The sequence below is a fragment of the Phoca vitulina genome, unplaced genomic scaffold (genome assembly GCF_004348235.1).
Source record: "Phoca vitulina isolate PV1807 unplaced genomic scaffold, GSC_HSeal_1.0 scaffold12, whole genome shotgun sequence".
Classification (NCBI taxonomy): Eukaryota; Metazoa; Chordata; class Mammalia; order Carnivora; family Phocidae; genus Phoca; species Phoca vitulina.
The window spans coordinates 44,607,327-44,634,905 of NW_022589715.1; the positions used below are offsets into that span (position 1 = coordinate 44,607,327).

Here is a 27,579-nt window from a genome sequence, read left to right on the forward strand (position 1 = left end):
AACAAATAAACAAACAAAAAAGTACAAACAGACCCATAAATACAGAGAACAAACTGATGGTTGCCAGAGGGGAAGGGAGTGGGGGATGGGAAAAATTGAGTAAAGGAGAATAGGAGATACAGGCTTCCAGTTATGGAATGCTTAAGCCATGGGGAGGAAAGGCACAGCATAGAGAAGATAGTCAGTGGTACTGTAATAGTGTTTTATGGTGACAGATGGAAACTACATTTGTGGTGTGTGTAGCAAAACATAGAGAGTTGTTGAATCACTATGTTGTACACCTGAAACTAATGCAACATTGTGTCAACAATACATCCAAAACAAAAACTAACATCTTTACTTAAGCACCATTTTTCATGACTCATTTTTTTTGTTTTTTTTTTCCTTGGTTGAAGTGAACAGATTTTTTATTCTATTGATCTTTAAAAATAGCTTTTTATTTTACTGATCTTCTCTATTATAATCTTTAATTTCTACTCTTATTTTTATTATTTTTCCTCTATTCTCTTTAGGTTTCTTCTCTCAAGGCAGTGTTAAACTTTGAAATGTGTTTTAATCTGTTAGATTCTCATTTATTTTTTTATTTCTAAAATGAAAATTCACCAAAAATAATGCCTTAACCAATATTCCTGATTTAAAGGAAATCTGAACACAACTTTATTAGTTAATTAGAGCTAGTTCAGTAAAATCAAAATGAATCAATTATCAGAAAGTTGCTGGTTAAAATAAACATGTAAGTAGACTTTGCAACTATAAGTGATAAATGGTCTCCTTCAAGAAACATTCAGATAAATATACTTTTCAAAAACAGTCATTTTTAGTGTTAAAGTTAAGTCAAAATTCTTGAAACTATTCTAATAAACCTTTCAATATTCTAAGAAAGCTCCTTACCCATGTTAACAATAAACTGATGAAGAAACTTGACCTTATAATAAGTGAAACAAGTTAGCATAGATTAAACTTAAACTGTATCGGGCGCCTGGGTGGCTCAGTTGGTTGGGCGACTGCCTTCGGCTCAGGTCATGATCCTGGAGTCCCTGGATCGAGTCCCGCATCGGGCTCCCTGCTCGGCGGGGAGTCTGCTTCTCCCTCTGACCCTCCCCCCTCTCATGCTCTCTCTCTCATTCTCTCTCTCTCAAATAAATAAATAAAATCTTTAAAAAAATAAATAAATAAATAAATAAACTTAAACTGTATCTATACATCAAGTTGTAATGTCTAGCTGAGCGTTTATCTTCTCAAAATATCTCTATCAACAGTCCCTCATTTCCCCAATTTTCTTATTAAGTTTGTACATAAAGTTCTGGCCAGAAATGGAGTAAATATTGACTTTATAGTTCTGTTTCCACTATTCTGTTGTTCCTTCACTAGTTTCCTGTGTTGGAAATGTAGCTTGTGAATTTTCCATCTTCTTTGTTTCCTTTTTGGGTATAATAATTTAAAGCTATTAATAATTAAAGCTATAAATTTCTCTGTATGTGGTGGTTTAACTGCCATCAGTTTCATGTTGTATTTCACTACAGTTCAATTCCAAACAACTCCTAATTATGATGTAGTTTCTTCTTTGACCCATGTGTGACTTAAAAGAGTGGGTTTTTTGTTTTGGTTTGATTTAGTTTTGACTTTCTAGATGTTTGTACATGTGTTATGGGGGTGGGGGCTGTTAATTATTATCTCTCATAACTGATTTTTAAGTAATTTACATGCAGTATGTTAAACAAAATTATTTATTCTACACCAATTTACTTTGTGACCTAGTTTTTTTCCAGTGTTCTTTATTGAATAGGTAAATTTTCCAAACATTATGAAAATCCACCTATTCAATAAGGCACACTAATTTTCCTGTTCACTATTCTTATGTTCTTTGTGCCTTCCTACTAGATTAAATTTTATTTCTCTGAAGGAATTCCTTTGCTAAAATTTCACTAATGGCTAATTAAATTTGTCTAAAAGGGTCTTTATTTAACCCTCACATTTGAATGCTTATTTCTGGATATAGGATTCTAAACTGGCGGTTATTTTCTCTAATAATTTTGAAGATTTTTTACAAAGTTTTCTAATTATTTTTCTTTGAAGATAATATATCTTAAAATAGTTTCTTTTTTGGTTCCACAGTTTTAATTCACAGGTATCTGGCATTTATTTTTGTTTGTTTATTTATTTTTGTTTCCCTTCCTAGGACTTGAGATTTCTAAATCTGAGGATTGAGGTCTTTTATAAGTTATGGAAAATTTCCAGACATCATTTCATTAAAAATTGCCTGTCTTCCATTTTCTGCACCTTTTTTTTCCTAGAATGCATGAGATAGCACACAGAAATAAATCTTCGCATTTCATCTTCTATATCTCAACTCACCCAACACCATAGCATCAAAACACAAAGTGCTTGGTTACCAAGTCCAGAAACTGACTTCCACCCTGAATACTTTAGCTTCAGTTTACCCTCTTCAATTTCTGTTTGCATTCACCATTCAGGGTTCCATCTGGTATTCAGTGGCTTTACTTTGGGCCCCTGGGGACTTCTCATACTTTCTTATAAGCTCAGCTATGCAATTAAAACTGTATTTGTTATGATTTATAGAAGACTTCTGGGTGATTTTTAGTGGAAATACCTTCAGGTTATCTAGTTTATAACATTTCAGGAAATGGAAGTCAAGACTTTTAATCTTCAAAAAAAAGATTTAATTATGTTAATAAGTTTGAAACAGTACAGGTATAGGTGTTGGAAATTTTAGATAATGTGTCTGCTACTAGGGTTGAATCAAAAAACACTATCTAGTTGACTTATTATTTGCTTTTTCTAGTTTGTTTTCATCATTCTTCTGTCTTGTGATAAATAGGAACAAAAGGAACTTTTCTATGTTAACTAAGATTAAATGAGTACCTTAACCTTGATTCTTTTCAGATGGGAGTTCTGGAAGTTGACACTCTTCCAGATAGATTGCTCGCAATCCTAATTTAGATCCCTTTTTATTTAAATGGTTTCATATAGACGATGCTTTTAGTATGACCTGATGGTTTTAAGACCCAGGCTCAAATTCACCCACTTCTTCCCACCTTCCTTTTATATATTTATGTACTTTGGGATCTTTCTCACTTCAATATTTGCATAACATTTATAGTTTTTACATCAACTGTTTTCTGGTGATTCCAAGGTTTCTTGCTTTACCTTCCCACATATATAAACTCCTCCAGAGCAAAAACAGTACTTAAGATTCTCTCTCATGCTTCTTCCCCATAGAGCTGGCCCACATGACAGCCAAAGGCAAACAAAGTTAAAGAACTGTTTGCCTGAATAACTTTATCTGTAACAGGACTTTAACTCACACCAGTAAGTAGTAGGAAACTGAAGCAATTAAGGTTTACTCAACTATCCAAATCCTCAGTGTTTCATTATTTAATTCCTGCTGACACACCACCTTGTGGAAGGAAAGATTTAAGGTTGGGGGGGGAGGGGCTGTGGGGGGAGGAGTACATATGTATCAGTTACAAAGCAAGAGAAAGCCAAAGGAAGGAATAGTATTCCTGTTGTAGAGATTCCAAAAGGGTCACTTGTAATTCCTCAAGCTTAGAACTCTCAGACTGATTAACATCCATTTAAGAAAAAATTTTTGAATACTTGTTACATACCAGTCAATGTTCCAGGGCATCTGGTATACCGTAGCAGACAAACTATACAAAAATTCCTGTCCTCACAGAGTTTGTATTCTAGTTATAGGTTAGAGATAAATAAATACATGAATACATAAATAGATGAATAAATATAATATATAACATGTCAGAAGTGCTGTGAAGAAAAATCTGAGCAGGAAAGGGGGCCAGAGGCTAAGTAGAGGAGATTGTCGTTTTAAATAGGATGGTTAGAAAAAGCATCACTAAGCAAGTGACATTTGAGCAAACAGCAGGCTGGAGGAGGAAGCCATGAGGCTATCTGAGAGGAGTGCTCAAGGCAGAGAGAACTGCAAATGCAGAAACACAGGCAAGAAGGAATCTGGCATGTCCAAGAACTAGCAAGAGAGTACTGCAATAAGAACAAGATAAGCAAAGGGGAAAACTGTCAAAATGGAGGGTAGAGGGTCCATGGAAAGGGAGAGCAGGAAGATCCTGGAGGGTCCTGTACATCATTGTATACAATGTGGGTTTTTCCTGACTGAGATAAGGAGCCATTGGAAGAAACTTTGGGGTAGGATTAGACAAATATTTCGAGCAGAAGAAAATGGCAAAAACTGAAGGTGACTGAGATTAAGAGTAGAGTTTTTTTGATGAAATAAATTATGGTATGTTTGTAAACTGATGGGCAGGATCCAGTTAGAGAAGCAAAAATAGGTGAATAAAATGTACACAAGAAAGGGGAAAATTGCTATAGTCGTTACCTCTATTAGAAGAGAGGAGGAGAGGTCTGATGTGGATTGGAGGAGCTGTTCTCAGCCAGGTCCAGAGTCCTGGTCACCCTTGGTAACAAGAGGGAGGCAGGGTGCAGATGGCTTAATGGCTGAAAGCCATGTGAGAGCATGAGCAAGTTCTCTTCTACTGGGCTCATTTTCTCCTTGAAATAGGAAGCAAGGTCAGCTAAGAATGACAATAAGGGAAGAGGTTTTGGGGGTTGGTGTAGAGAAAGAGAAGGGACCTCCCAGAAGGCTACAGGACACAACATGGAGTACTGATGAGAGGGTTCATATTCCAACTCTGTCACCCCTCACCCATCACCTGAGTGACCCTGGGCAAATCTGTAAACTTCACTAAACCTGTTTCCTCTTATGTAAAATGAGGATCACCACTTTGTGGTAAGGATGAAGAGAGATAATGTAAAAGCAATTGCTACCACTACTAAATGGCTACACTTAGTACATGTTGGCTGTTGACTGCCAGTACAGGTTAGGCACTCAATTATGTATCAGTGAGAGGTTGTGATATCTTATGTCCACTCTCTTTTCAGGAGGTTTGTCCTCACCAAGCTTCGAGTCATCCCTAAAGGAGCATTTTCTGGATTTGAGGACCTGGAGAAAATGTATGTACCTGACAATGCTGTGGGTGCCTCAACCAGGGTGGGCCTCACATCACATCCAGTGTGATGCTCTGTGCTTAGAAGCCAGAGAACCTTCTGAACCTCCTCCCATTTTCTTTCCTAATAATGGGGACTCTTTCAGAGTGTGGCTGTGGAGATGAGCATAAAGTCAATCTAAGCTATCCTCACTTTTTCTTCTCTAAGGTGTTGCTCCAAAGTACCTGTGAGCCGAATTTTTATAAACCAAAGCCAATTTTCTCTGCTGATACCCATTCTTTTTCAGGGATATTGTTTATTATTTCTGATTAATTTTTCATTAACAGCAGGGCCTAACATTTGTGTTTGAGATTCTAGAGACTTCTCTTTCCCACGCCATGCTGGCAAGTGTTAATTGATATATCAACATTTAAAATCATTAGAGAAGTTTACAGCACTGAAGGAGATTTCCTTTGAAAAGAGAAGACCCCTCTGCTAATGCAAACATTCACTCCTTACTGAACTAGTTTAATGTAGGGGTCTCCCCAAACAGGCTTTTCTCAAAATGAGGCACAGTAGTAAAAAGCAGAATAAATTCCTCCATGTTTAAAATAACCCACTTTTTCTTTGAAGGCTCTTGATCCCATCTCCCAGGTCTTAAGGGCCGGGAAAATCTGTTCTTCACCACAGTGGCTGCCAGAATTTAAACACCAATAAATATAGCAACAGATAGATGGATTACACAGAAGGGAATGATTTTTTTCATTGTAAGAAGAAAGCAATCCCCCAGGCTACATGCAGGTCTCTTTTTAAAAGCCATTCCATTTTTCCTCTTGGTTCTTTCACCCCTGTTTAAGAACACTTGCTGAAGTCTGAGGAAGCAAGAAAGAAATCCATTAATGAGGGAAACATAAAGCAGAGAGAATGGCAATGTGTCTCAGCAATTACATCACCTGCTTAGAGGAGGGTGCTCAGAATCCTAGATTGGAGAGCTAGCTTTAATATAAACTTACTGTGTGACCCTGATTAAATCACTGTATCTCTGGGGGCCTTGGTTTCCCCATCAGTGGGTTAAGGAAGAAGTTTTAAAAGAAGGAGATAGCTTATGTGATCTCGAATTCCTAGGTGTAAGGATCCCCAGTTGGATGAGAGCCCAGTTTAAAATCTGCAGTCTTCCAGGGTTTACCCTCTTGAGGACATTCAACACTTACAGGAATTGGGAGATGGGGCAGTCTTTGGAGCAGAGCTCACCAAGGGAAACAAGGAAGGGATAGAGTTGGAGAGCTTTCTGCTCAAGGTGTATTCCTGGACGGGTTAGCCATTGCCCTGCGTGGAATTGACATGAACTAAATAACTAGACTACCCGATATGCCTTGTCCCCAAGCAGCCCTATAATTGCATAGAAATTGTTCTAAAGGCAGGAATATGAGACACCACAAATAATCCACCTTAATCAAATTCAATCCAGCAGGTATGACTGACCCCTCATTGGGTGTTCAGCATCAGACAGGACCTTCCAATAGTATTATAAATCCTTAAGCTGAGCTGATATAGCCGTAATCCCAGAGACAGGGCAGCTGGCTCAAAAACGCCTCAACTTCCTCAAACACAGCTTGCCCATTTCTACTGCATGTCTTTATTAATCAGCCTATACTGACACAGCAAGATGCCTAAAATAAAATTAAAGTGATCTCATTTCTTTTGAATGCTTTGTGTGTCCTAGGGCTTCAAAAACATTGCGTAGTAGAAGGCCTGGCACCGAATTGAACTCTGAACAGACTGTACTCTTCAGTCTCTATGCTCCCCTTCATCCGTTGTCTCACCTTCTACTCTTGGTCAGAGATGAGTTCTCATCTCCTTTCTTATCTCCTTTCCTGATCTATCCCCTGTATTTCTGTTCTTCACCCAGTTTTTAGCCAGTTTCCTGAACTTATTAAGTATTGGCTTTCTCTTCAATATCTCTGTCTCCATGGACCATAAAATCCCTTTGATTCTTTCTGCGCATGTGGCCAAGATTTCCCTCTCCTCTTTCTTGCCATTCCCACTCTTGTGAAAGAACAGGTGCATCCACTGCCCCTTGTCCTCTCCTTTCACACACTCCTCAGCCAGCCCTCTTGCTACTGGACCACAAATTCCCTAACACCACATAATTACTCTATAAAAGGCCCCAATAATGATGGAACTGCCAGATCTCATGACTTCTACTTTGTGTTCTTAGTACTTAACTCACATGCAGCTTTTGATCTCATTGACTATTGCTGCCATTCTTCCTAACACTTCTGCCTCTTTTCACTTCAATGATACCACATCCTCCTGCCCACTCTGCTAGGCTCCCAGACTACTCCATAGATGGTTCCTTCCATCTTTCTTAGAAATCTTTCTTTTGAGGTTATAATTCTTGTTTTGAAATGGAAAGACTCCTAAACATCTATACCTAATTAAACTACAAGTACCTCAAATTTAATATATCCAGATTAGCTCATTGTCTTTATCCTTAAATTTCTCACCTTGCCATATTGCCCAGGGAATAGCATTACCACCTGCCGAGACTCCTAAGCAGGAAAATTCAAAATCTCCCTTGACTTTTTATCCCTTAAACCCGGGTCCCTTTCCAGTCCTATTTACTCTTTCTCAAAAATATCTCTGGAATCCAGCCCTTCTTTCACTCCCGCTGCTATTAGGCTCAAAGTCTCATCAACACTTAGATAGCCTGTTACATGAGGCTGTCATGCCAGCCCCAATCTCCCTAGCTCCCTGCTGCCAGCCCCACACTGCTCAAACTCTCTTGCAGAAGAAACTGGAGGGACTCTCACTGCCATAACCTTCAGTCTTAAGTGCCTGGCACAAAAATCAAAGCCCTTTATATTTCCACCATATGCACTGCATACCCCCACATTCTCACCAGGCAGGAGAAATTGCCATTTCTCAAGCATTATCATTATCAGACATCATATTTATTTAGAATGAGATGGCCAGTTCTTTGGACAATGCCTGGCACAAAGAGGAATCAAAAAAAAAAGTTACAGGTGAAGTAATTAATTAGCCAATTAATTAACAAAATATACTTTTACACTGGTCTTATGTAGATGCTGTCCCTCTGCCTAAAACTTCACTTGAAATTGGAAAAGAAATCCTGCTAGTCCTCCAGGGTCCAGATTAAATGTTTACTCCTCTATATAGCCTTTCCAGAACTCTCAGTGTTTCCAAACCATAATCTTGTGTCCATACTATCAATAGCACATTTATCAGACTGTATTCAGAATTTGCAGTTTTTCCAGGTCCCTTAATTGTTCTTTAAGGGCAAGATCAAGTGTCACTTTTTATTAAAGTACAACACCCAGTCCTACTGTTTTTATCTCCTTGCTATACCTCTAATCTGTCCACTTACCTCCTTCTCCAGCCACCGTAATCTTTCCCTAGCTAACTGCAACAGTTTTCGACTTGTGCTGCCCTATCAACCAGCATGCTCTGCCATTTACTACATGGCAACCAGAGTGATATTTTCTAAATTCCGATCTAATCATGTCACCTTCCACATCTGTCTTGCCATATACACATACATGCCATGCCTTACCACTGCTCTCAACATAAACAAAGAAATGATATCCTCTCACAGTCTCGCCTTTGCCCTATTAGCCCTTTATCAATTCACAAAATGTACTGTGTTATCTGCCCACCATGAGCCTTGTTTGGTGCATGCTGTTCCTCCCGACTAGAACATCTTTTCCACTCTGCACTTTTAATTTAGTTGGCTCCTACCCATCCTTCAGATTCCCATGCCACTGTCATTAGCCTAGAAAAGCCCTCCCTGACCTCTCCAACTAGGGCAAAACCCCCTACTACATACACTCTCCTATCACTAGTATCTCTGTGCTGACTTTCATTTTAGCAATATATGACACTTATTTATGTGATAATTTAATTTCTAATTCCCCTACTGGACTGTCCAAGGACATGTTTGCTTTTGTCAGGATTGAATCCTTGGTGCCTTGCACAATAAATAACTGATAAATGCATGAATAAAAATGAGTCAACAAATATAATTAGTTGGGAAAAGAAGATATCCAGAAATAAAAATACTAAATAATATGAAGATAGTGATAAATAATGTAGGAGGTGATAAGCATATGAACACTGGCTGAGAATCTACTATGATCTAGGTACTTACATAGTATAGTTCAAAATGTAATCCAGGACAAAAATGCACAAGATAAAAGTAAGTGATACAAACACTGTATTTGTTAGGACACTTTCTGTTGTGAGAGGCTAAAGAAAATAAACCTCAGATAGGCTTAAGGAAAGGCAGGAAATTTAATGGCTCATTTAACTTGATGGTCAGAGAGGACAAATGGCTTTAGAAACAGCTCTATTCAGGTTCCATGTCCTTAGAATTTGGCCTCTCTCCCTCTCTCAGGTCTCCCTTACACTATGTTAGCTTCAGCCCTTCACCCCAACCTGGTGACAAGACGCCAGCAGCCGTTCTGATTGCTCATCTCCTGGGTTCCATTCAGAAGGAAAGATTTGACTTTTTTTTTTTTCCCTCCATCTCATAAAAGTCTTAAGATTTAGTATGACTCAATTAGATCACACAGCCATTCCTGGACCAATCGCTACAACTAAGGGAAGGCAACAAAGTGGCTGTGGCCTGGGTAATGGGTTCCATACTCAGAGTGGAAAACACCCACCCCAAACACATGGGCTTGGAGCGTGGGAGGGAGAGCCACTAACAAACCCTGAGGCCACTGATGGAAAAAAAGGTAGAGACTAGGGGCTGGTGGCTGGTCCAACAGCTAATGTTGAAAAAGAAAATTAGTCCGGTTCTCAACCTGATTCTTCCCCCTTCCTCCTGTTAGAATGATTTAAAGAATCCAGTAACTCTGCCCAACCCATGCCCGATGATCCTTCTTTTATTAACCCAGCCCCTCTGTTTCTATAAGAAGTCACAAAGGAAAGGAGTCTTTCTGGGAAAAGGAGAGGCAGTTGCTTCTTCCTTAGAAATGAAACGATCACTGTTCACAACATAGCTTTACTCAGCATCACTATCTCAAACCTCCCTACTCTTCACTGCTTTGGGAATGGCTAGGGGAAAAGGAACAATTAAACTCTCTGCAATGTGAAGTGGCTTTGCAAAGTGCACTGTAAACTGTTTACATTGTCTTTAATTACTTCAGAGCCATATGTCAGCTTGGTATAAAGTGTGAAGATTACACTGAATGGGGTGGGGGGAGTAGGTGACAAGGTGGTGATTTATGGTAACCAGAAAAATTATGTATGGAAATGAGTGCAATTTAAAAACACATCTACGTGCTATTATAACACTGGAGGGGGAAGAAAAGCCAGTTTATAACAAAATATCTTTGAAAATAGGAGCATGATGAATATGTAAATGAGACCAATCAACATCAGCTGAGATATGGTATATGCAGATGAGACGGCAATGAGCCAAAATGTGAAATAGCTCCCAAGCCATAAATATGAACCATATAAAATTCATTTGAAATATTCATGATAACATAAGGACAAAAAATATAATCAAGTGATTTATTTACATATAAAAATGAGAACACTAGTCTAACACTTCAGCCTCCACCCCCAGATCACTGGGGAAAGAAAAGTTAACTTAACAGAGGGACTTCTAGAAGAAGAAATTTATTAAATGAGAACTGGTGCAAGCACACTAAAAACGTTGAGGATCCTTCAATGTCTCAGTTCTTTGGGCTCACTCAAACACACATAAAAAGGAAACAGATCAGATAACCAAGACTATAATGCTAGAAATTTGGGCTCCAATCTGCTTTGCCTCCCTGAGCACCTCCTTGTTAGATAATGTAAGTCCATTCCTACCCCAAATTTCTGTGTTTCTGATTTAATAGGCAAATAAGCCTTGAGTCCCACTTAGTGAAATAAAGCAAGAGGTATGTAGGCTGATGATGTGCCAGACTCCTGGTTAACAACTGGAGGCCAGTGTTGGAGCAGTTAGAGCCTGAATGGGAAAAGGGGCTATGAACTGCTGGTCATGAAAAGATAATGAAATTCAGTGGTTCTCATCTCAGATTGCACTTTAGAACCCCCCGGGGGGCTCTTAAAATAATCCACAGGCCTATCATTTCCAGGGATTTTTTTCATTTGTCTAGGGTGGGGCCAGGCAGTGATCATTTTTTAATGCTCCCTTGCTGATTCTAATGTACATCCACTGTTGAAGGCCCTAAGGTGGATGATATTTAAGTCTGAATCCAGTTTGTAAAGAACATAAACAAACGTATTTAGTATGTCTACATGGTGTGGCGGGAGAACAAAGGAGGATGGTAGAGATAAGATCAAAGAAGCAGCTGGGGTGAGGTCATAGAGTACCTTAGAGGTTATAGGGACAAGTTTGGGTGTCATAGTTAATCACGGGAATTAAATGGGTTATTTTGAACAACCAAGTGAATGATTTGATTGTATTTGTTAAGTATCACTCACACACAGACTTTCATTAAGGATTTTTGTCTCTGTTTGTAGAGCTATTAGTCTAGACAACCCTAGGTATTGGTCGGGCTCTGGAGCAAATGGAACGCTCATACTTATCTGGTAAGAATGCAAGATGGTACAACCTGTTCAGAAAAGAGTTTGACAGTTTCTTTAATGTATTTCCCCAAGAGAAATGAAAACATATGTCCACCCAAAGACTTGCTGGAGAATGTTCATAACAGATTTATTCATAATAGCTCAAAACTGAGAACAACCCCAGACTCATCACCAGGTCAGGGGGTAAACAAACTGTGTTTTACCCATGTGACAGAATACTACTCCAAAATAAAAAGCAATCAACTGCTAATACAACAACATGGATGAATCTCAAAAGCATTATAACAAGTAAAAAAAAGAAAGCCAGACCCAAAAGTATATATACCATATGATTCTATTTATATGAAACTCTAAAAAAGAAAATCTACTGTGGTGCCAGAAATCAGATCAGTAGTTGCTCAGGGCCAAGAGTGATAGTAGAGATTGTTTGGGAAGGGGAACGAGGAACTTTTTAGGCTGGTAGAGAAGTTCTGTATCTTGATTGTGGTGCTGTTACAAAATATATCCATTTATAAAAACTTGAACAGTTAAAATGAGCGCATATTATTATTTGTCAAAATTATACTTCAATAAAGTTGACTTTTAAAAAAACAATTATTTAGTACCTGTTGGGGCCCGTTTTAAATCTTGCATCTCTGTTAATCTGCACTTTACAGACAGGGATACTAACATTCAGCAAGGTTAAGCAACTAAACAGCATCAGAAGGTCCTTCAGTGGTAAAGCTAGGATTTGAACCCAAGATAGTCTGGTCCTTTCTGCTATACAAGGCTTCCTTTTTGGTGGCATCTACCATTTTCCAGAATTATTCAACTAAAATTGAAAGAGTGACCAAGGGAAACATTACGGCTGTGAAAGCTTCCTTTGATGTCATTTATGATTAGAAGAGAGAATTTGTATACCTAAGCACTTGGAACTTCCGTAAACCAGAACCCAGAGTCATTTTCTAAAGGGACAATCATAGAAGGGGACAAACCTCTTCTTGCAGCATATTTTGCCTTCAACTTCCTGTGTGCCAACCCATTTCTGGGTAGAGCTCTTTCTGAGACTGGCTTAAGTCCAAGGGTTTACAAACTGAGCTGCCTGTTAAGTTGCAAATTAACTTAGTCAGCAGTTGGGAAATGTAAGATTAAGCCAATTAAGTTGTCATTATTGACCCAGGTCAAACATGAGTTAGTGTCTAGAAGGTGAAAGTCCTTATCTCATTTCCTGTTCTCCACAAATATTCTGAAAATAAGTATTTTTGTTATATTTATTGCTTCAACCAAGAAATACAAGAAGCTGTTTTCTTGTCACATTTTGGGTTGATGTGGTTTTAGTAATCCCATTAAGTCTCTTTATTTCAACAGTTTCTAGGTGGGTCCTTAAAATAAACTCTATAACATCTAATGGCTGTCCAGCTCAAAAAGAGAATAACTTATTTACATCATATTGATATGCTTAGGTTTTTGCCTGTTTTGGTTTTGCTTTGATTTCTTTATGTGTTGGGGGGACAGGAGAGGGGAAATATAATAGGGGAAACAAAGTTCCTGAGATGTGGTGATTTTATGGATTCCCTCAACATGGTATTCATTTTAACTCTCCACATCTCAGTCCCTTACGCTTTATTCATAAAGATAGTATAGGGTTTCCTTGCTAGAAGGGATTACTGGAAGAATATGGGTGAAAACCCCACTGTCTTCGTCTGTTTGGGCTGCTATAATAAAATTATGACTGGATGGCTTAAATAACATTTATATCTCACAGTTCTGGAGGCTAGAAATCCAAGATCAGAGTGCCAATACGGGCAGTTCTAGTGAGAACCCACTTCTTGGCTTTTAGACAACTGCCTTCTCCCTGTATCCACACATGGCCAAGAGAGAGTGCTGGTCTCTTTATCCCATTATATGGGCACCAACCCCATCATAAGAGCTCCACTCCCATGACTTCATGCAATTACTTCCCAGAGTCCCCACTTCCAAATACCACCACACTGGGGATTAAGACTTCAACATATAAATTTGAGTTGGGGATACAGAGAGAAAGACACAAACATTTAGTCCATAGTACGCATTGTAAACTAGCAAGCTTATAGTAATAAAGATGTGTATTATAGATGCTCACTTGCTTGGGAAAGCACAGATATGCTGTCATTTACATATTCCACCTCTAAGATCCTCCACCCACTTGCACTCCAAGGCATTCATGGTCCTGGTGACCTCTGCTTGGCACCTTTCATGCAGCAGCTAAGACTTCCAGGTAGCAAGACTTGATGGAGGTTACTAAAACAAGGCTTTTCTGGCTTGCCGTCAAATACAATTTTCTTCAATTTTCTAATCAACAGCCAAGCAATATCATCTTCTCTATCTTTTAAGACTTCTGCTTCAGCCATGTTTGCCCTTCTGACCTTTCTTGACAAGGCAAGTTGTGGGAGGGAGTTGTAGGAGGGACTTTCAAATGTGTTATGTTTGTCAGTGCTCACAGATAAACCAGAAAATGAACAGAGCTTTTTTTTTATCTCTCTGCCAGTAACTCAATGTTTGTGTCTACTCAGAGAAGATACAATTAAGGCAGCATAATACTCAAGTTAAAAATAGCCTCGTGGCTCTGCCCTGGTGACTCCTGCTAGGTTTTTTTTTTTTTTTTTCTAATAGAATGGTATTAAAATAAAAAGATGCAATCTAAATGCAAGCTCCAATCGATGCACAAACTACTTATTTTTATTTCCTCATTTAGCCCATGCCCATCACAACCACATCCATCTGGACTGTTTATGACTTAAGATGCTTTAAACAGTAAAAGACTCAAATAGGATATGGACCCACTTGCCTGCCTACCCCCCAACAAATAAACTACCTGAATCCTACACTTCATAAACTTTTCCTGTGGTGCTCGGCTCCACCCTGGCCAGCCTACATGGAAATCAAATGATTAGAGATGTGTTTTTATAGTTCAGACCATTCCAGAAGTTAAACAGGCAGAGGCAGAGAGGAAAAGCATAAGAGGGATAAATGCCAGAGGAGCCTAAATGAATAAAGTAGAAGTTAACCACCCCAGCGGGTCTGAGATTCTGAGAGAGTCTGGGCATAGAGATAGCAATTGTTGATGCCAAGTGTTTCATAAACATGTAATTTGCACTTGGATGTGAGCGTGCTTTGAAAAGTTAAAAGTGCATACAAATGCAAGGTATGAATAATAAAGAGAGACCATTTGCTCTGCTTCCCATTCATGGTATCTCCGCTCAACTACACAATGACTTTCTTTCTTCTCATATTCTTTCAAAGCACCAAGCACAGGGCTGGGCACAACTGAAAGACTCTAGCTCTTGAATTCTTTCCCAGCCTTTGAGAACATTTTCCCCAAATAGGGTCTCAATCTTTTTATTTTTAATCCTTTTTCTTTATTCTTCTTTCCCAGTAAAGATAAGGGCATCTGAAAAAAGTAGTGCCGTTGAAATTTAAGGAGTTAATGAATTGGAACTTCCAGCACAATTTGCCTTTTTTAAAAAGACATGAAGTGGCTAATACCTATTTCAGAGGACTAAATTGCTAATGGTGAACGTGGTACATGTGCTTAGGGAGATTTGCTTTAGTACATGAAAAAATCATATCTAGATTGGTTTACTTATTTGGACTGCAAGGACCCATGTGTACATGAACTGAAATTTGAAGGAAGGATGAGCTTCCTGTAATCGAACTGACATCAATGCTTTCAGGACTCCATCTACTGAGGATGGGCTCCCTCACTCACTGACTGACCAGAAGGAGAACCCAAGCTGGTTTTTTTTTTTTTTTCCCTTCAGTGAATGTTAAAAATTGAGGTGCCAATCTTCATGTATTTGTTACAAGTGTGCCCTCTTATACCTTCCTTTATATTGTCTTCCCTATTTCCTCTCATATGTACATATAATGTCTCAGTCCAACCAAGTAAGACACTTAAGATAGGACTTTTCATTTAGTAAAGCAGACATTTGCTTTGGGGAACAACAGGATGGTGGCTTTTTGTAGCACCAAGTTCTAGAAGAAAAAAATCCTGGATAGAAAATAAGTTCCATGCTAACTTCAAGGAAATGAAGCCAAATCAGAGATCAGTGTTTGGGCCTTTTTAAAGGGAAGAGATTTATAGACTTCAGTCAAGTACTCAAGACAAGTGCAGGCTGATGGATGACACCAGCTAATCCATCAAGTGATTTATCAGGGTTCACAGAGTAAATGATTGTGAATTCCATCACTCCCTGAACACCAGTGAGGATGAGGCTTGTAGAGCTAATGAGCTTCCTCAAGCCAGGGACACCTCCTTCTGACTAGTCTGTGCACTGTTGTGTTTATTCTGTTCTATTTGAGAGCAACTCTGAGAAAGACCAAGCAAACTCAGAGAAGCATAATCCATCCATCAGTCAACAATTCCACAAATTCTTCTTGAGCCACAGTATACGTGTTAATTACATGAGGGAGTGATTTGATGAAGCTTATGTGCCAGTCACTATTAGATGTTCTGGGCAATCAAGATGAAGATATACAGTACCTGCTCTCAAGGAGTTCCCATAGTGATCAACAATAGCTGTCACTTGTTGAGTGATTATTTTGCCATAAACTGAGATAAGTCACTTTACACACATTAGCTTAATTATCATCCCAGTTTTACAGTGAGGAGATTGAAGCCAAGAAGGGTATGTGACTTGCCCAGCCTCACATATCTAACAAGTGGTAGAGCTGGAATTTGAACCTGGGCATTCTGACTCCAATGCTCGCACAGTAATCTGTTGTTCTATAACATCTATGAATACAACGAGGGTATTCCAGATCATATATGATACAGGAGAACGATAATCTTTCTAATGGAAAAGAGGAGGACATACACAAATTCACAGAGTTCTCATTTATTTTAATTGCAGTAGTAGCAGTAGTTTGAATATCTTTACATTTGTTACCTATTTTATAATTTCAAAATACCTCATATACATACAGCTCACTTAATCTCCCACACCAACTCTTCAGTGGCAACAGGGGCAAATATTTGTGCCCACCTCAGAGGAGAGAAAATGAAGTTCAGAGAAGTTTGGAGACTGGCCTAAGTTCAACAGCTATCAAGTCATGGAGCTGGGATTCTTCCCACTTCACATTCTCTGCACTTTATCCATATAATACTTTGTTTTTGCAATGCTGCCTCTCCTTTATTAAAGAGAAATTATATCTTAAGAGTCTTATGGTCACTTCAGTACAGGATAGTAAAAGTGTCCAAGTCAGAAGAAAAAAGTAACCCTTATATTTCTGCCAAATACCTATCTTCATATGCAGGTGTTTCTGCTCAGTGTTCTCATACTTTCCACTCAGTCCTGAAGACTGGGCAGTAGTAAAGAAGGATGCCCTAGAAGTGGACAGATATCTGATCCAAATAGTGAAAATCCAAGTGCAAAACTGACCTTTTCCATGCCAAAGAATCAGTGCTCCAAATGGGTGTGTTATTAAAAATTGGCCCAAGCTATCTCATCAAAACATTATTTTTAATGGAAATTTTTTTAAGTCAGCTCCACTTATAGACTTGTTTTCTTCCTGCTTTTGCCTACTTCTCTCTGCTTCTCCTTAGAATGAACATTCTAGTAACATATAGACTCAACCAGAAATTTTCAGCTAAGGTATAGGATTTCATCTCTGCAAGAGAGGATTTTTCTTTAACTAAATGCAATGCACATTTTATGAGCCCCTGCTAAGTATCTCCTACACCATAGCATCTGAGATCTTAATGTGCACAAATCACTTGGAGATCTAATATGGAGAGTCTGACTAAAGTGGTCTGGGTAGAACCAGAGATTCTACAGTGCTAACCAGCTCCCAGGTAAGGCCAATACTGCTGGCCCATGTTCCATATGGAATAACAAGATATAAAAAATACTAGTTCTGTGTAAGGCACTGTATGGTGGAGGATACAAGAGAAATGGGCCACAGTACCTGCTCTAGTGTAATTGTTAATAAAATACACACGACACAATTAGAGAAAAGCACAGAACAAAACGTATAAACACATGCTCCATTGCTTTAACCAAATGATAGATAATGGGACAAAGTTTTCTTACTCTGTCATTGTCAGATCACATTTAACAGGTAAAATAGTACTCAGTTTTTTAGTTTAACTAGTCAATTATCAAAGTATTATCTCAATTTCTGAAAGCCCCTTTGTTGGTGCTCTGCAAACACAGCTAGACACTGAAAAATACAATTCTCACACAACTATTTCAGGAACAAACCCACTGTATGCTTCACCTAGGCAAACTGAGCCTGAGCACTCCTTCTTGTGACAGGAAATTTGCATCACAGGCAAAAAGTAGGGGACTAAATATAAACATTTATGTCCTGGCAGTATCAGTTGGGCAAAGGTCAGAGGGAAAAAGCAGGTCAAGGTAGCACCTAAGTTTTCACCCAGAAGAAACACAGCTAGAGTTGTGAGTGAAGGTGGGTTGGGGGAAGTGAGGTGGGTTGGGGGAAGTGAGTTGGAAGAAAACAGTGAGAATGCTGGAAGGAAACAAAGAAGGCTTCTTTTCTCCTTTTCCTCTCCAGCCAAGACCCAGAAACATTCCTGGTACAACCAATGGGGCTCATAGGAAACCTAGACTAGAATGAATGCTATGCTGGTCTGCATGAGTTCCAAGGGAGGAATGCCGCAGAGCTAATCACTGGACTGAGATTGCCATTTAATGCCCTTCCTCTACAAGCCATTCATCAAGTTTATAGCAGCAACAAGAGTTCATTACCATGTTCCTGTTTTGCACATTCTTGAACAAGGTTATGCCTCCAATTTTAAGTGTGGTGTATAAAAGAAATGAGGGAAGGTGGGAGGGTAAGAGGCTTCCTGGAGGGAACAGTAATAAACAGAATAGGTGCTCCTCACCAACTGGAAATGAGAATCTCCCCCACCTGCTTATGACTTTGTAGAATCAGAAAGAACACATCACAAACTCTCAGCTTTATTCTTACTAGATTTCCTAAGCTCCTTTTATCAATCTATCTATCCATTCTTCTTTCAATCTTCCATAGTAGGACCTAAAGAAAAGATCAGATTTCGTTCTAACCTCAAGAAGTTTGTGATGTAGGGTTATAGAAATAAGAGGAATTCATGTGAAACAGAGGACACAAACCAGAAGATAAGTTGCCTCTAAATGTTGCTGTCCAGACCCTGGGTGCTGAAAGCAGTTCAAATTGGTGGGAGTTAGACCAGTGTAGAGCAGAAAAGCCAGGGAAGCTTTTATGGAGACAGTAGGATTTCCATAATCAAAGCGGAGAGGGGAAAATGTTCTGAATGGCAGATATGAATGAAACAGATTCAAAGTCATACTGGGGATCTGAGGGCTCCCTAAAGAGGTCTGCAGGCTTCCACAGTCCTTGTCCTCTGATCACATTATATACAATGGGCTCCTACTGAGCTCTGAAAGTTCCAATAGGAGAAGAAAAGAAGCTCCATGCACTGGGGTAACTTCACCTGAATTCACCAGGAAATTGACTTCTTTGATGTCCCATCCATGATCCTGCACAGAAGATACCAGGGGCTTGTCTATCAATGTCCTGATAGTGTAAGGGTCTGTGTACAATAGACAAACTCAAATTACATTTTTAAAACTGCTTAGTGTCACTGATTTGGAGGAGCCATTGTTAAGGAGGTCAGCTCTCCACAGAGTAGATGTCCCTAAGGCTGGGCTTACGTAGAACCAAAGGAAATGGGAGATTTATACATATCCTCTTATCTCACCCCAATTACATAGTCAAATTAAGACATATGTAAAATTCACTTCAGGGCCTTAATTGTCCAATTTCTCCATTTTCATAGATTGCATTCATGGAGTAAATAATAAATATATAGTGCTACTATATCCCAGTCAGAAGGAGGTAGAATTGGCAAACCACACATGGGATAATATGGTATAATCCTATCTCCTAGCTCCAAGTAATTCTCCTTCCAGAGGACAAAGTAAAATTCTTCAATGCTCTCCTGAACTTGGGCAGGAATGAAGTCAGAAAGGAAAATATTCTGCTCCTACCCAAAGAACAATAGTGTTTTCCTGATCTTGTCTGGGAAAAGTCAAGCAAATGCTCACTTTCTCAAGTCAAGTTTTCCTCTATTATAGGAAGATGAGGTTTGGCATGCCTTTTTAAATGCTCTAAGATCTGATATATTCTGCCATTTTTCATAAAATGTTGTCTATGTCAGGATAAGAAACAAGCTATGTCTGGTCAATGAGTCTATGGGTGACACAACACAATAGTGGATCTCTGCTTCTTGGTAATCCTCTACTTAAATAATGCAAATGGCAGGATTTAACTAAATATGCCCCTTCCTCAGTATCTCTGTGTTTTTGGTCCTAACCTGTTCCAGCTCCTCTCCCTGGAGTCCAGGGATGACCAACATTAAAGATCCATTTGGTTCTTTACAGTTTAATATGCCACATTTAAAGCCATAAGAAAAAGGAAATTGCCATTCCAATGTTCACTACTATATGATTAAAAGCAAAACTATATCCTTTGAAAGGCTTCAAAAGATACAGTAACAAACATATATGTGAGTTTTGTGGCCATCCTATATAGAGGGAAAAATGTTGATGGCAAAGAATTTTTCAGCTCTTTATCAAGAGCATTGATAAATTTTGACTGCCTCTTTGTCAAAGTGCCCCTAGCCTTTTTGAGACTTACCACACTGCTCTGATAATCCTATTTTGGGTTTCAGTGTTCTCAGCTCTTGTTCTATCATGCCTTCTTTGGTATTCAAAAATCTCATCTCCCTATTGACACCCTAATCTGGCCTGATTCTCATTGTAAATAATTCTTAAACACAGAGGTAAATGATCACCTTTAAGTCACAGGTTAAATGTCCCAGAATCAGGCCACTGGGCAAAATTTGAGAAGGTAAAGTTTCAAAAGCACCAGCTCTAGAGTCTACAATATAAAATATGCTTGCCTTGCTAATGTCCCTGGAAATATTTCCAAAATCAATTGCTATGATATGGTGGGAAAGTGATTAATGTGCCTTAGGCCACTATCATTGCACCATTTCTCCAGCATATTTTCTTCCTCTTCACTTCTTAAAAATGTCCCATGATTAGACAGGAAGAAAGCTCCCTTTTAGGTTGAGAAAGTCTACCCCTTCCCTTCAAGCAAGGGTGGCAAAGGTTAATCCCAAGGAAAAATACATTCCGTAGTCTAGAATTCCTCAGACAGACTCCCTTTCAATTCTAGATTCTTTTTTTTCATTTTTTAATATTTTATTAATCACCATACATTACATCATTAGTTTTTGATGTAGTGTTCCATGATTCATTGTTTGCATATAACACCCAATGCTCCATTCAGTATATGCCCTCTTTAACACCCATCACCGGGCTAACCCATCCCCCCACCCCCCTTCCCTCTAAAACCCTCAGTTTGTTTCTCAGAGTCCATAGTCTCTCATGGTTCGTCTCCGCCTCAGATTTTCCCCCCTTCATTTTTCCCTTCCTGCTATCTTTTTTCTTTTTTTAACATATAATGTATTATTTGTTTCAGAGGTACAGGTCTGTGATTCAACAGTCTTACACAATTCACAGCGCTCACCATAACACATCTTTCTCAGCATTTTGGGTCTTCTTTAGAATAATTGAGAAATTTAAAAAATAAAATAAAACCCTCTAGGGCCATCAATCCAAGATAATATGAGGAATGAAATAGTTTTTCATGAAGCTTGGACCTCTTTTAAAAGACATGCACATCTCTAGAAAGGATTCGGGATCTCTGTTCTGCCCATCCTAATTACAATTTCCATTTTCCAGTGTAACAGGATTTCTGCATGGCAGGAGGAGCTCCCTGACATGTCACCCTCAGAAGGTGGACTAAGCAAAAAGGCATGCTGTCTCTTCAGAAACAGCAAAGGCGTGCTCACTGTAGCATGTAAACATTTTATACTGAGTGAATTTCATTTCTATCCATACTCATCACAAATGAGCATCACCAAAATGCTCAAATACATATTCATGGTGTGCCTTTCAAATGCATTTTATGAAAAAAATCAGAGCTAAGCATGAGGCACAGATCTGTTTCATTTAATTAGAGTTTCAGAGAAGCCTAAATAAAAAGGTCTATATCTCCCTAAGTGTTCCGTTTTTACACGAGTATAGCTGTCTTGCATTGTCAGTGGTTTGAATTGAAAATGCTTCCAAATGCAAAGCCTTTAAACCCTGAGTGTTTGACTCAGGTAATAATATCACAGACAGACAATGAAAAAAACCATTTTGCCCATTCCTCTTCTGAATTTTATACCAGTATCCACTTTTCCTTTATAGTAAATCAGGGTGAGAGACTATTCCCTGTCTCAGTGACAGAGCCCTAACTTAATGCCATGTTAGGAAATCTTCATTGCTCTCAGCACATCCCCTGAGTGTGCTCACTCCTTATTTTGATTTGCAACTTTTTACTTTCAAATCCCTTTTAGCATCTCTCCCCAGCCCAACCATCCCATTTTGCTACTTCTCACCTCCAAAGACCCTCCCTGACAGCCAGGCTAGGCTCCTCAGGTCCCGGTATCCATGCCATTCCCTCTCTTACATTCCCGTTTCTACTATTGTCCAGTCTTCAGTGTTATCACTGCTCTCTCCATATTTATGTAACCATTTAGTGTGTACTCCTTCTGTCAGCATTAATTTACTGAGCACCTACAGTGTGCTGACACTGGAAAGACAATATTGACCAAACAGACAAAGATCCTTGCCTTTGAGGAGTTCAGATTCTTGGAACAGGAGATAGACAATGGACAATAAACTTCTTAAAAATCATATAATTAGGTGAAGGGGATTAAGGAGTGCACTTAATATGATGAGCACTGGGTGATATATGGAATTACTGAATCGCTATATTATATACCTGAAACTAATATTACACTGTATCTTAACTAACTGGACTTTAAAACTTTTTAAATATCAAATTACTTACATACAGAGTAAGATAAATTCTGAGAGATGGCAGGGGAGAAAAATTACAGCAGGGTAAGGAGGATCAGGAGGGCCTCTTCTAAGACTGACTGCCCTGGTCTGAGGTACTCAACTTCCATGTTGGTTTCACCATACTACAGTATCTTTATGGTCACCTTTGCAACACTTCTCTGGGCTTATTCCTAAAATAAACCTAACTGCAACTGAATAGGAAAAACAAAGTTGGCAACAACTGTTTCTCAAGTAGCTTCTCAAATGCAACATATATTGTTGCAAAGGCTCTGTGTACTTACATACTGTCTGCCTTCTTTTGGCAACCTATACAATCACTCAGGCTGTGTAACCAGGAATGCCGTCCAGGATGGAAATGGTTTAGTTTTTGCTTTTAGTAATTAAGATAGAAATTTTTATGATTATAAAAGTAATGCAGGCTTGCTATTGGGGAAAAAAACCATTAGACAACACAGAAAGTTAAAAAGAACAATGATTTTACATAATTCTACAATGATATACCCACTGTTAATATTTTGGTGGACAGCCTTCCACAATTTTTTCTCTGCTGACACGCATTTTTTAAAAATTAAAATGAGATGGGACGGCTGGGTGGCTCAGTCGGTTAAGTGTCTGCCTTCGGCTCGGGTCACGGTCCCAGGGTCCTGGGATCAAGCCCCACATCGGGCTCCCTGCTCATCGGGGAGCCTGCTTCTCCCTCTCCCTGCCTCTCTCTCTCTCTCTCCCTGACAAATAAATAAAATCTTAAAAAAATTAAAATGAGATTATATTACACATGCTCTTTTGTAACCTACTTTTTTTTTTTTTTTACATAACTGTATGCTGACAAAATGTTTCAGAAGATATTGATGGTTCTTAAAGTATTAAAGACAAGGGCAAGAATCCCTAATTCAAAAAGACCAGAACTCATCCCTGACTACCGTAAGTATAAAGAGTCAGATACTAGTTTGGGAAAAAGTAGGAGCCTACAAAGAACATTTCACCTCTAGTTTGAAAAAACCTTGCAGAATGTAGAAGGGGGGGTGGGGGAACATGGAACAGGCACTTAAATAAGGAAAGTAAAATTTTGTTAATCATTTTAGAAGAAAGTTGAGAGAGTATCATTTACTTTTTTCACACTACTCTGTGCCTGCCTCCATGAAGGCTGAGTATGGAAACCATTTTAGATAGAGTCCTCTTTGAAAGGAGCTCTGTGATATGCTATCTTTATCAATGGATGTTAACTATCATTGGAGGAAAGCCAATATAAAAGATGTCAGGTCTTTAGAATATAAGCCTGGCAACACACAAAAAGGCAGTTTTGGACTCCTTCAAAAAATGACCAGAAAATAACAATGTAAATGTTCCCGCTAGAAGCACCTGTACCTGCAGCCTGGTTTCTCAATCTGTTGACTGTAGCGATATATACGATTGTACTTGCTACAAAAGAATAACCTAGAAAATTTGTCAATCTGGGTCCATGCATGTGTTGAAACTTTGCTTTCATTTACAACTATTATATAAATACACACACACACACACACACACACACACACACACATATGGTTAAATTAAAATAGATTTGTAAGCTATGAGCTATGATTTATAACATTTACTCTGAGCTATGAGAAGACATTCAGCATCCAACACGTACAAACATATGTGCACATGCAATAATAAAACCTTTCCTGTTAGTGCATGAAAAGTCACCACACAATTTCCTTAGTCTCCCTCTCTACTGTTCTGGAAGTTATATGTTCTATTCATATTATTTTATTGTTACTCTATCATTTTTAAAACATTTATCAACCCCCCAAATTAATCAGCATCATGTTGCTCTACCTGAACACAAGAACCTCCAATGCTTTAACTCTGGTCTCCTCCTTGCAATTTTCCATGTCATTTTGGTCTAGCACTTTTCTAAAAATACCTCCCAATTAGCATTCTTTCTAATTGAATTCTTCAGTATTACTATCATTTTTGCCAAGGATTGTGTTCTTAAACTCTGTTCCTTCTGGGTTCCATTTTCTTCTTGTTGATGAAAATTGTTTAATTGTTCTTCACATTTAAGGATGATAAGCTCTCTTCACTCTTTATATATTTGAAACAGTCTTCTCTGCCCTCTCCTGAACTCTTTATAGTCTAGGTGAATTTATAAGCCTGGGTTGACCAGAATTTCCACTCAGCTATATTTACTCTATCATCTTCTATTGTGTATTGTTGCTTCTGTTAAGTCTGCTGTCAGTCTAATTTCTGGTAATCTCTCTGTTAAGTTTTAAGTTACTCTTTGTCTATAGTTTCACTGTTGGGTATGGGTTTTTATTATTTTTTTATACTTGTGGCTCAGTGGTTTCCTCAATCTAAGGTGGTCTTTTCTCAACTCTAGAAAACCTTTTATTGTCATCTCTAATCTCTTGATCATTCTTCCTTCTTCATTCTTCATCATCCTTCTGGATATCCTATTAGATCTATGTTGGAACTTATACAATCTTCCATGTCTCTTCACTTGGCATTCCTGTTTCCATCTTTTTGTCTGTGACCTACATTATGAGTGACTGCCTCATCTCATGAATTGTCCAATTCATTCTCTTTGTTTTTCAATATATCTAGTCCATTACTCAATCCATCTACTGAGCTTTTAATGACCTTGACTGTATGTTCTTTTCATTAGTTCTTTTTAAAACTGTCTTTTTCACACTCTCCTGTCATGACTTCTAAACCTTTATCTCTGAACATTTCAAATATGCTTCTTTTTAAATCTTTTATAGTCTTATTTTAATCCTTAGTCATTGAGGTATAAATATTCTCTCTAGCGTGTTCTTTGTATGATTTATAACATTTACTCTCAGCCCATCTTAGAAGGGATGAGGTGTGCTCAGTTGGAGCCCCATGCTCTAGATATAGAAACACCTGAACACATAGTTTCTCATTTGCTGCTGTCAAGTATTTTCATTTTCTCCAGTTTTGTTATGATCTTCCTATTAATTTTTTGGCTTGAGCTCACTGTACACAGTGGATAGTATGAATTTTCATTCACATAATCACGTATCACTGGCCTGGTGTTAAATACTTGCAGGTGACTATTTCTACCCAGGGCTGCTGCTTTGATGATTTCCTTAGCCACAAAGTGGAATTTTAGAGTTCCCATTTCTCTAATATGCACTTTCCCTAACTTGACTTTATGCAGATAATTCAGCTCTAGCTCTTCTCAAAAATAAATCTGCAATTTGGACTCATCTTCCCAAGTGGGTTTTGAAGCTCCAAGACCCAGCCATTAAGCTAATTAGAACTTTTCCTTGGTCCTTTGGTGCCCCTGTACATTGACCATTTGACCAGGTTAGGAGGTGGAGTCACTTTCACTGTTTCTAAATTAGCTGTTTTGTGAATGTTTATCCAATATTCCTATGTGTTTGAAGGAGAGAAGCCTCCTCTCCAATTTCCCTAATAGCCAGAACTCCCAACGTCACTCTTCCATTCTTTATAATAGTCCATCACCCTCTCCTGGCTCTCCTTTGAAAACAGGAAGAGGTCAGAGGGAGGTAACCAACAACTTAATGGAAGATTTAGTTTAGATTACCTTCTGCCTTGACAAACTGGGGCTTATCCCATATAAACAATATCTAAACATCAAATGCATTTAACACCAAAAACTGAAGAAGCTAAATCCTGTCATTCACATGTGCAAATAGCTGAGAGTTTAAAACAAAGAAAAGGTAAGTATCTTGAAACTATGGGATGATAAGATGGGTTTGGGATAATGGATCTAAGAGCGGTAATTAAGTCCATTCACAAACTGGGTGATTCATACCACCATAGCAAATCTAAGGCCAGGTAATATTATGACTGCTTTAGTTTTATACTTTGCCTTTAAAAAATATAGTTAACTTTTCAAAGCACTTTTCTATCTACCATTGATTTATCCATTCAACACATGTTGCTAAGTTGATCCTCACATCATCTTAGAAAAGTGATAAATAGGTATTAACATCTTCACGTAAATCATGAACACTTAGACCCCATTTACATTAGTAGCCAATGGGCCAACAGCTAGTTTGTAGGAAACTTAGTTTAAACATAGTTCTTCTAACTCCTGATCCTTTGCCCTGTCTAGCAGATAGCATTAAACTGGCTTTACTGGTTTACAGAAAGGTACTATTTGAGAAAAGTTGATTCAAAGATTGGATAGAGGAGTATCTGGTTGCTCCCCTTCTAAGTTTGACTTTCAGGTTGGTTCCATCCTTCCCTATTCCCCAGCAGCACCAAGCCCATTCCAGCTTTCCCTTCCACTATCTTTAAGCAGGTTACATTTATGAGGCCTTTGTGTTTTGGGACAAGCATTAGCAAGAATCATTCTTTAGACTCCCCAAACCATAAGAGAATACAGAGTTCAAGTGTTTAGCCAGCTTTTGAGAAACTGAGGTACCAAAGTAAAATAATATTGAACTGATGACTGGCAGCAACAATCCTTAGCAGGAGAGTCTATCCAAGCCTTTTTGAGTAAATCTTTGGGGGGCATTCAAAGCTTCAACATGTTTAAGTTTAGGGTAGAGACTAAATATACAAATAAAGAACAGAAAGGATGAGTAGAGATGATGAAACACAGATCAAGGACAATAAATTCTTCTTTGGTGATAATAAATTTCAGACCCCTGAAGAAGGAAATAATTTTTTTGAGAGCAAAATATCAGCCACTGTTTCTCTCATGACAAATTCTACATATAGTTCTGGTAGAAAATATGAACAGTAATTAACCTTGTTGAAAGTCCATTTAATATAAATGGGAAAGGAGGTTGGTTAATGTCCACAGAAGAGAATCTTAAATGTATGGTAACTTATTTACCTCTGCAATCTACCATATATAATATCTACCTGTTTGCATTGACTGTGGGTGGTGGGATGAGATTGAAAATGGGAGGAAAAGAAGTGTTGCTCAAGTTTTAAAATTAAAGCTACATGCTTGAACATGCGGTGATGTTCACCTTAAACAGAATGTATCAAGTTCTACATCCTGTGATCTAAGAAATATCTAAAGCCCTATTTGCTCAATGATCTCTCCTACTGGCCTGCCAGAGTGCTTGAAATTCCCATCTTACTCGTGGTTTAAAAATTGCAATCCTTT

General features: G+C 38.5%; 1 protein-coding gene across 3 annotated transcripts in view; it reads left to right on the plus strand.

The window, feature by feature from the left end:
* Positions 1–27,579, plus strand: part of FSHR (follicle stimulating hormone receptor) — a 164,737-nt gene that overhangs the window by 69,202 nt on the left and 67,956 nt on the right. For all 3 annotated transcript variants that reach the window (XM_032411193.1, XM_032411195.1, XM_032411196.1), the window contains exon 2: positions 4,936–5,007. In XM_032411193.1, coding sequence (XP_032267084.1) covers positions 4,936–5,007 — 72 coding nt within the window. The remainder of the gene's footprint in view (positions 1–4,935; positions 5,008–27,579) is intronic.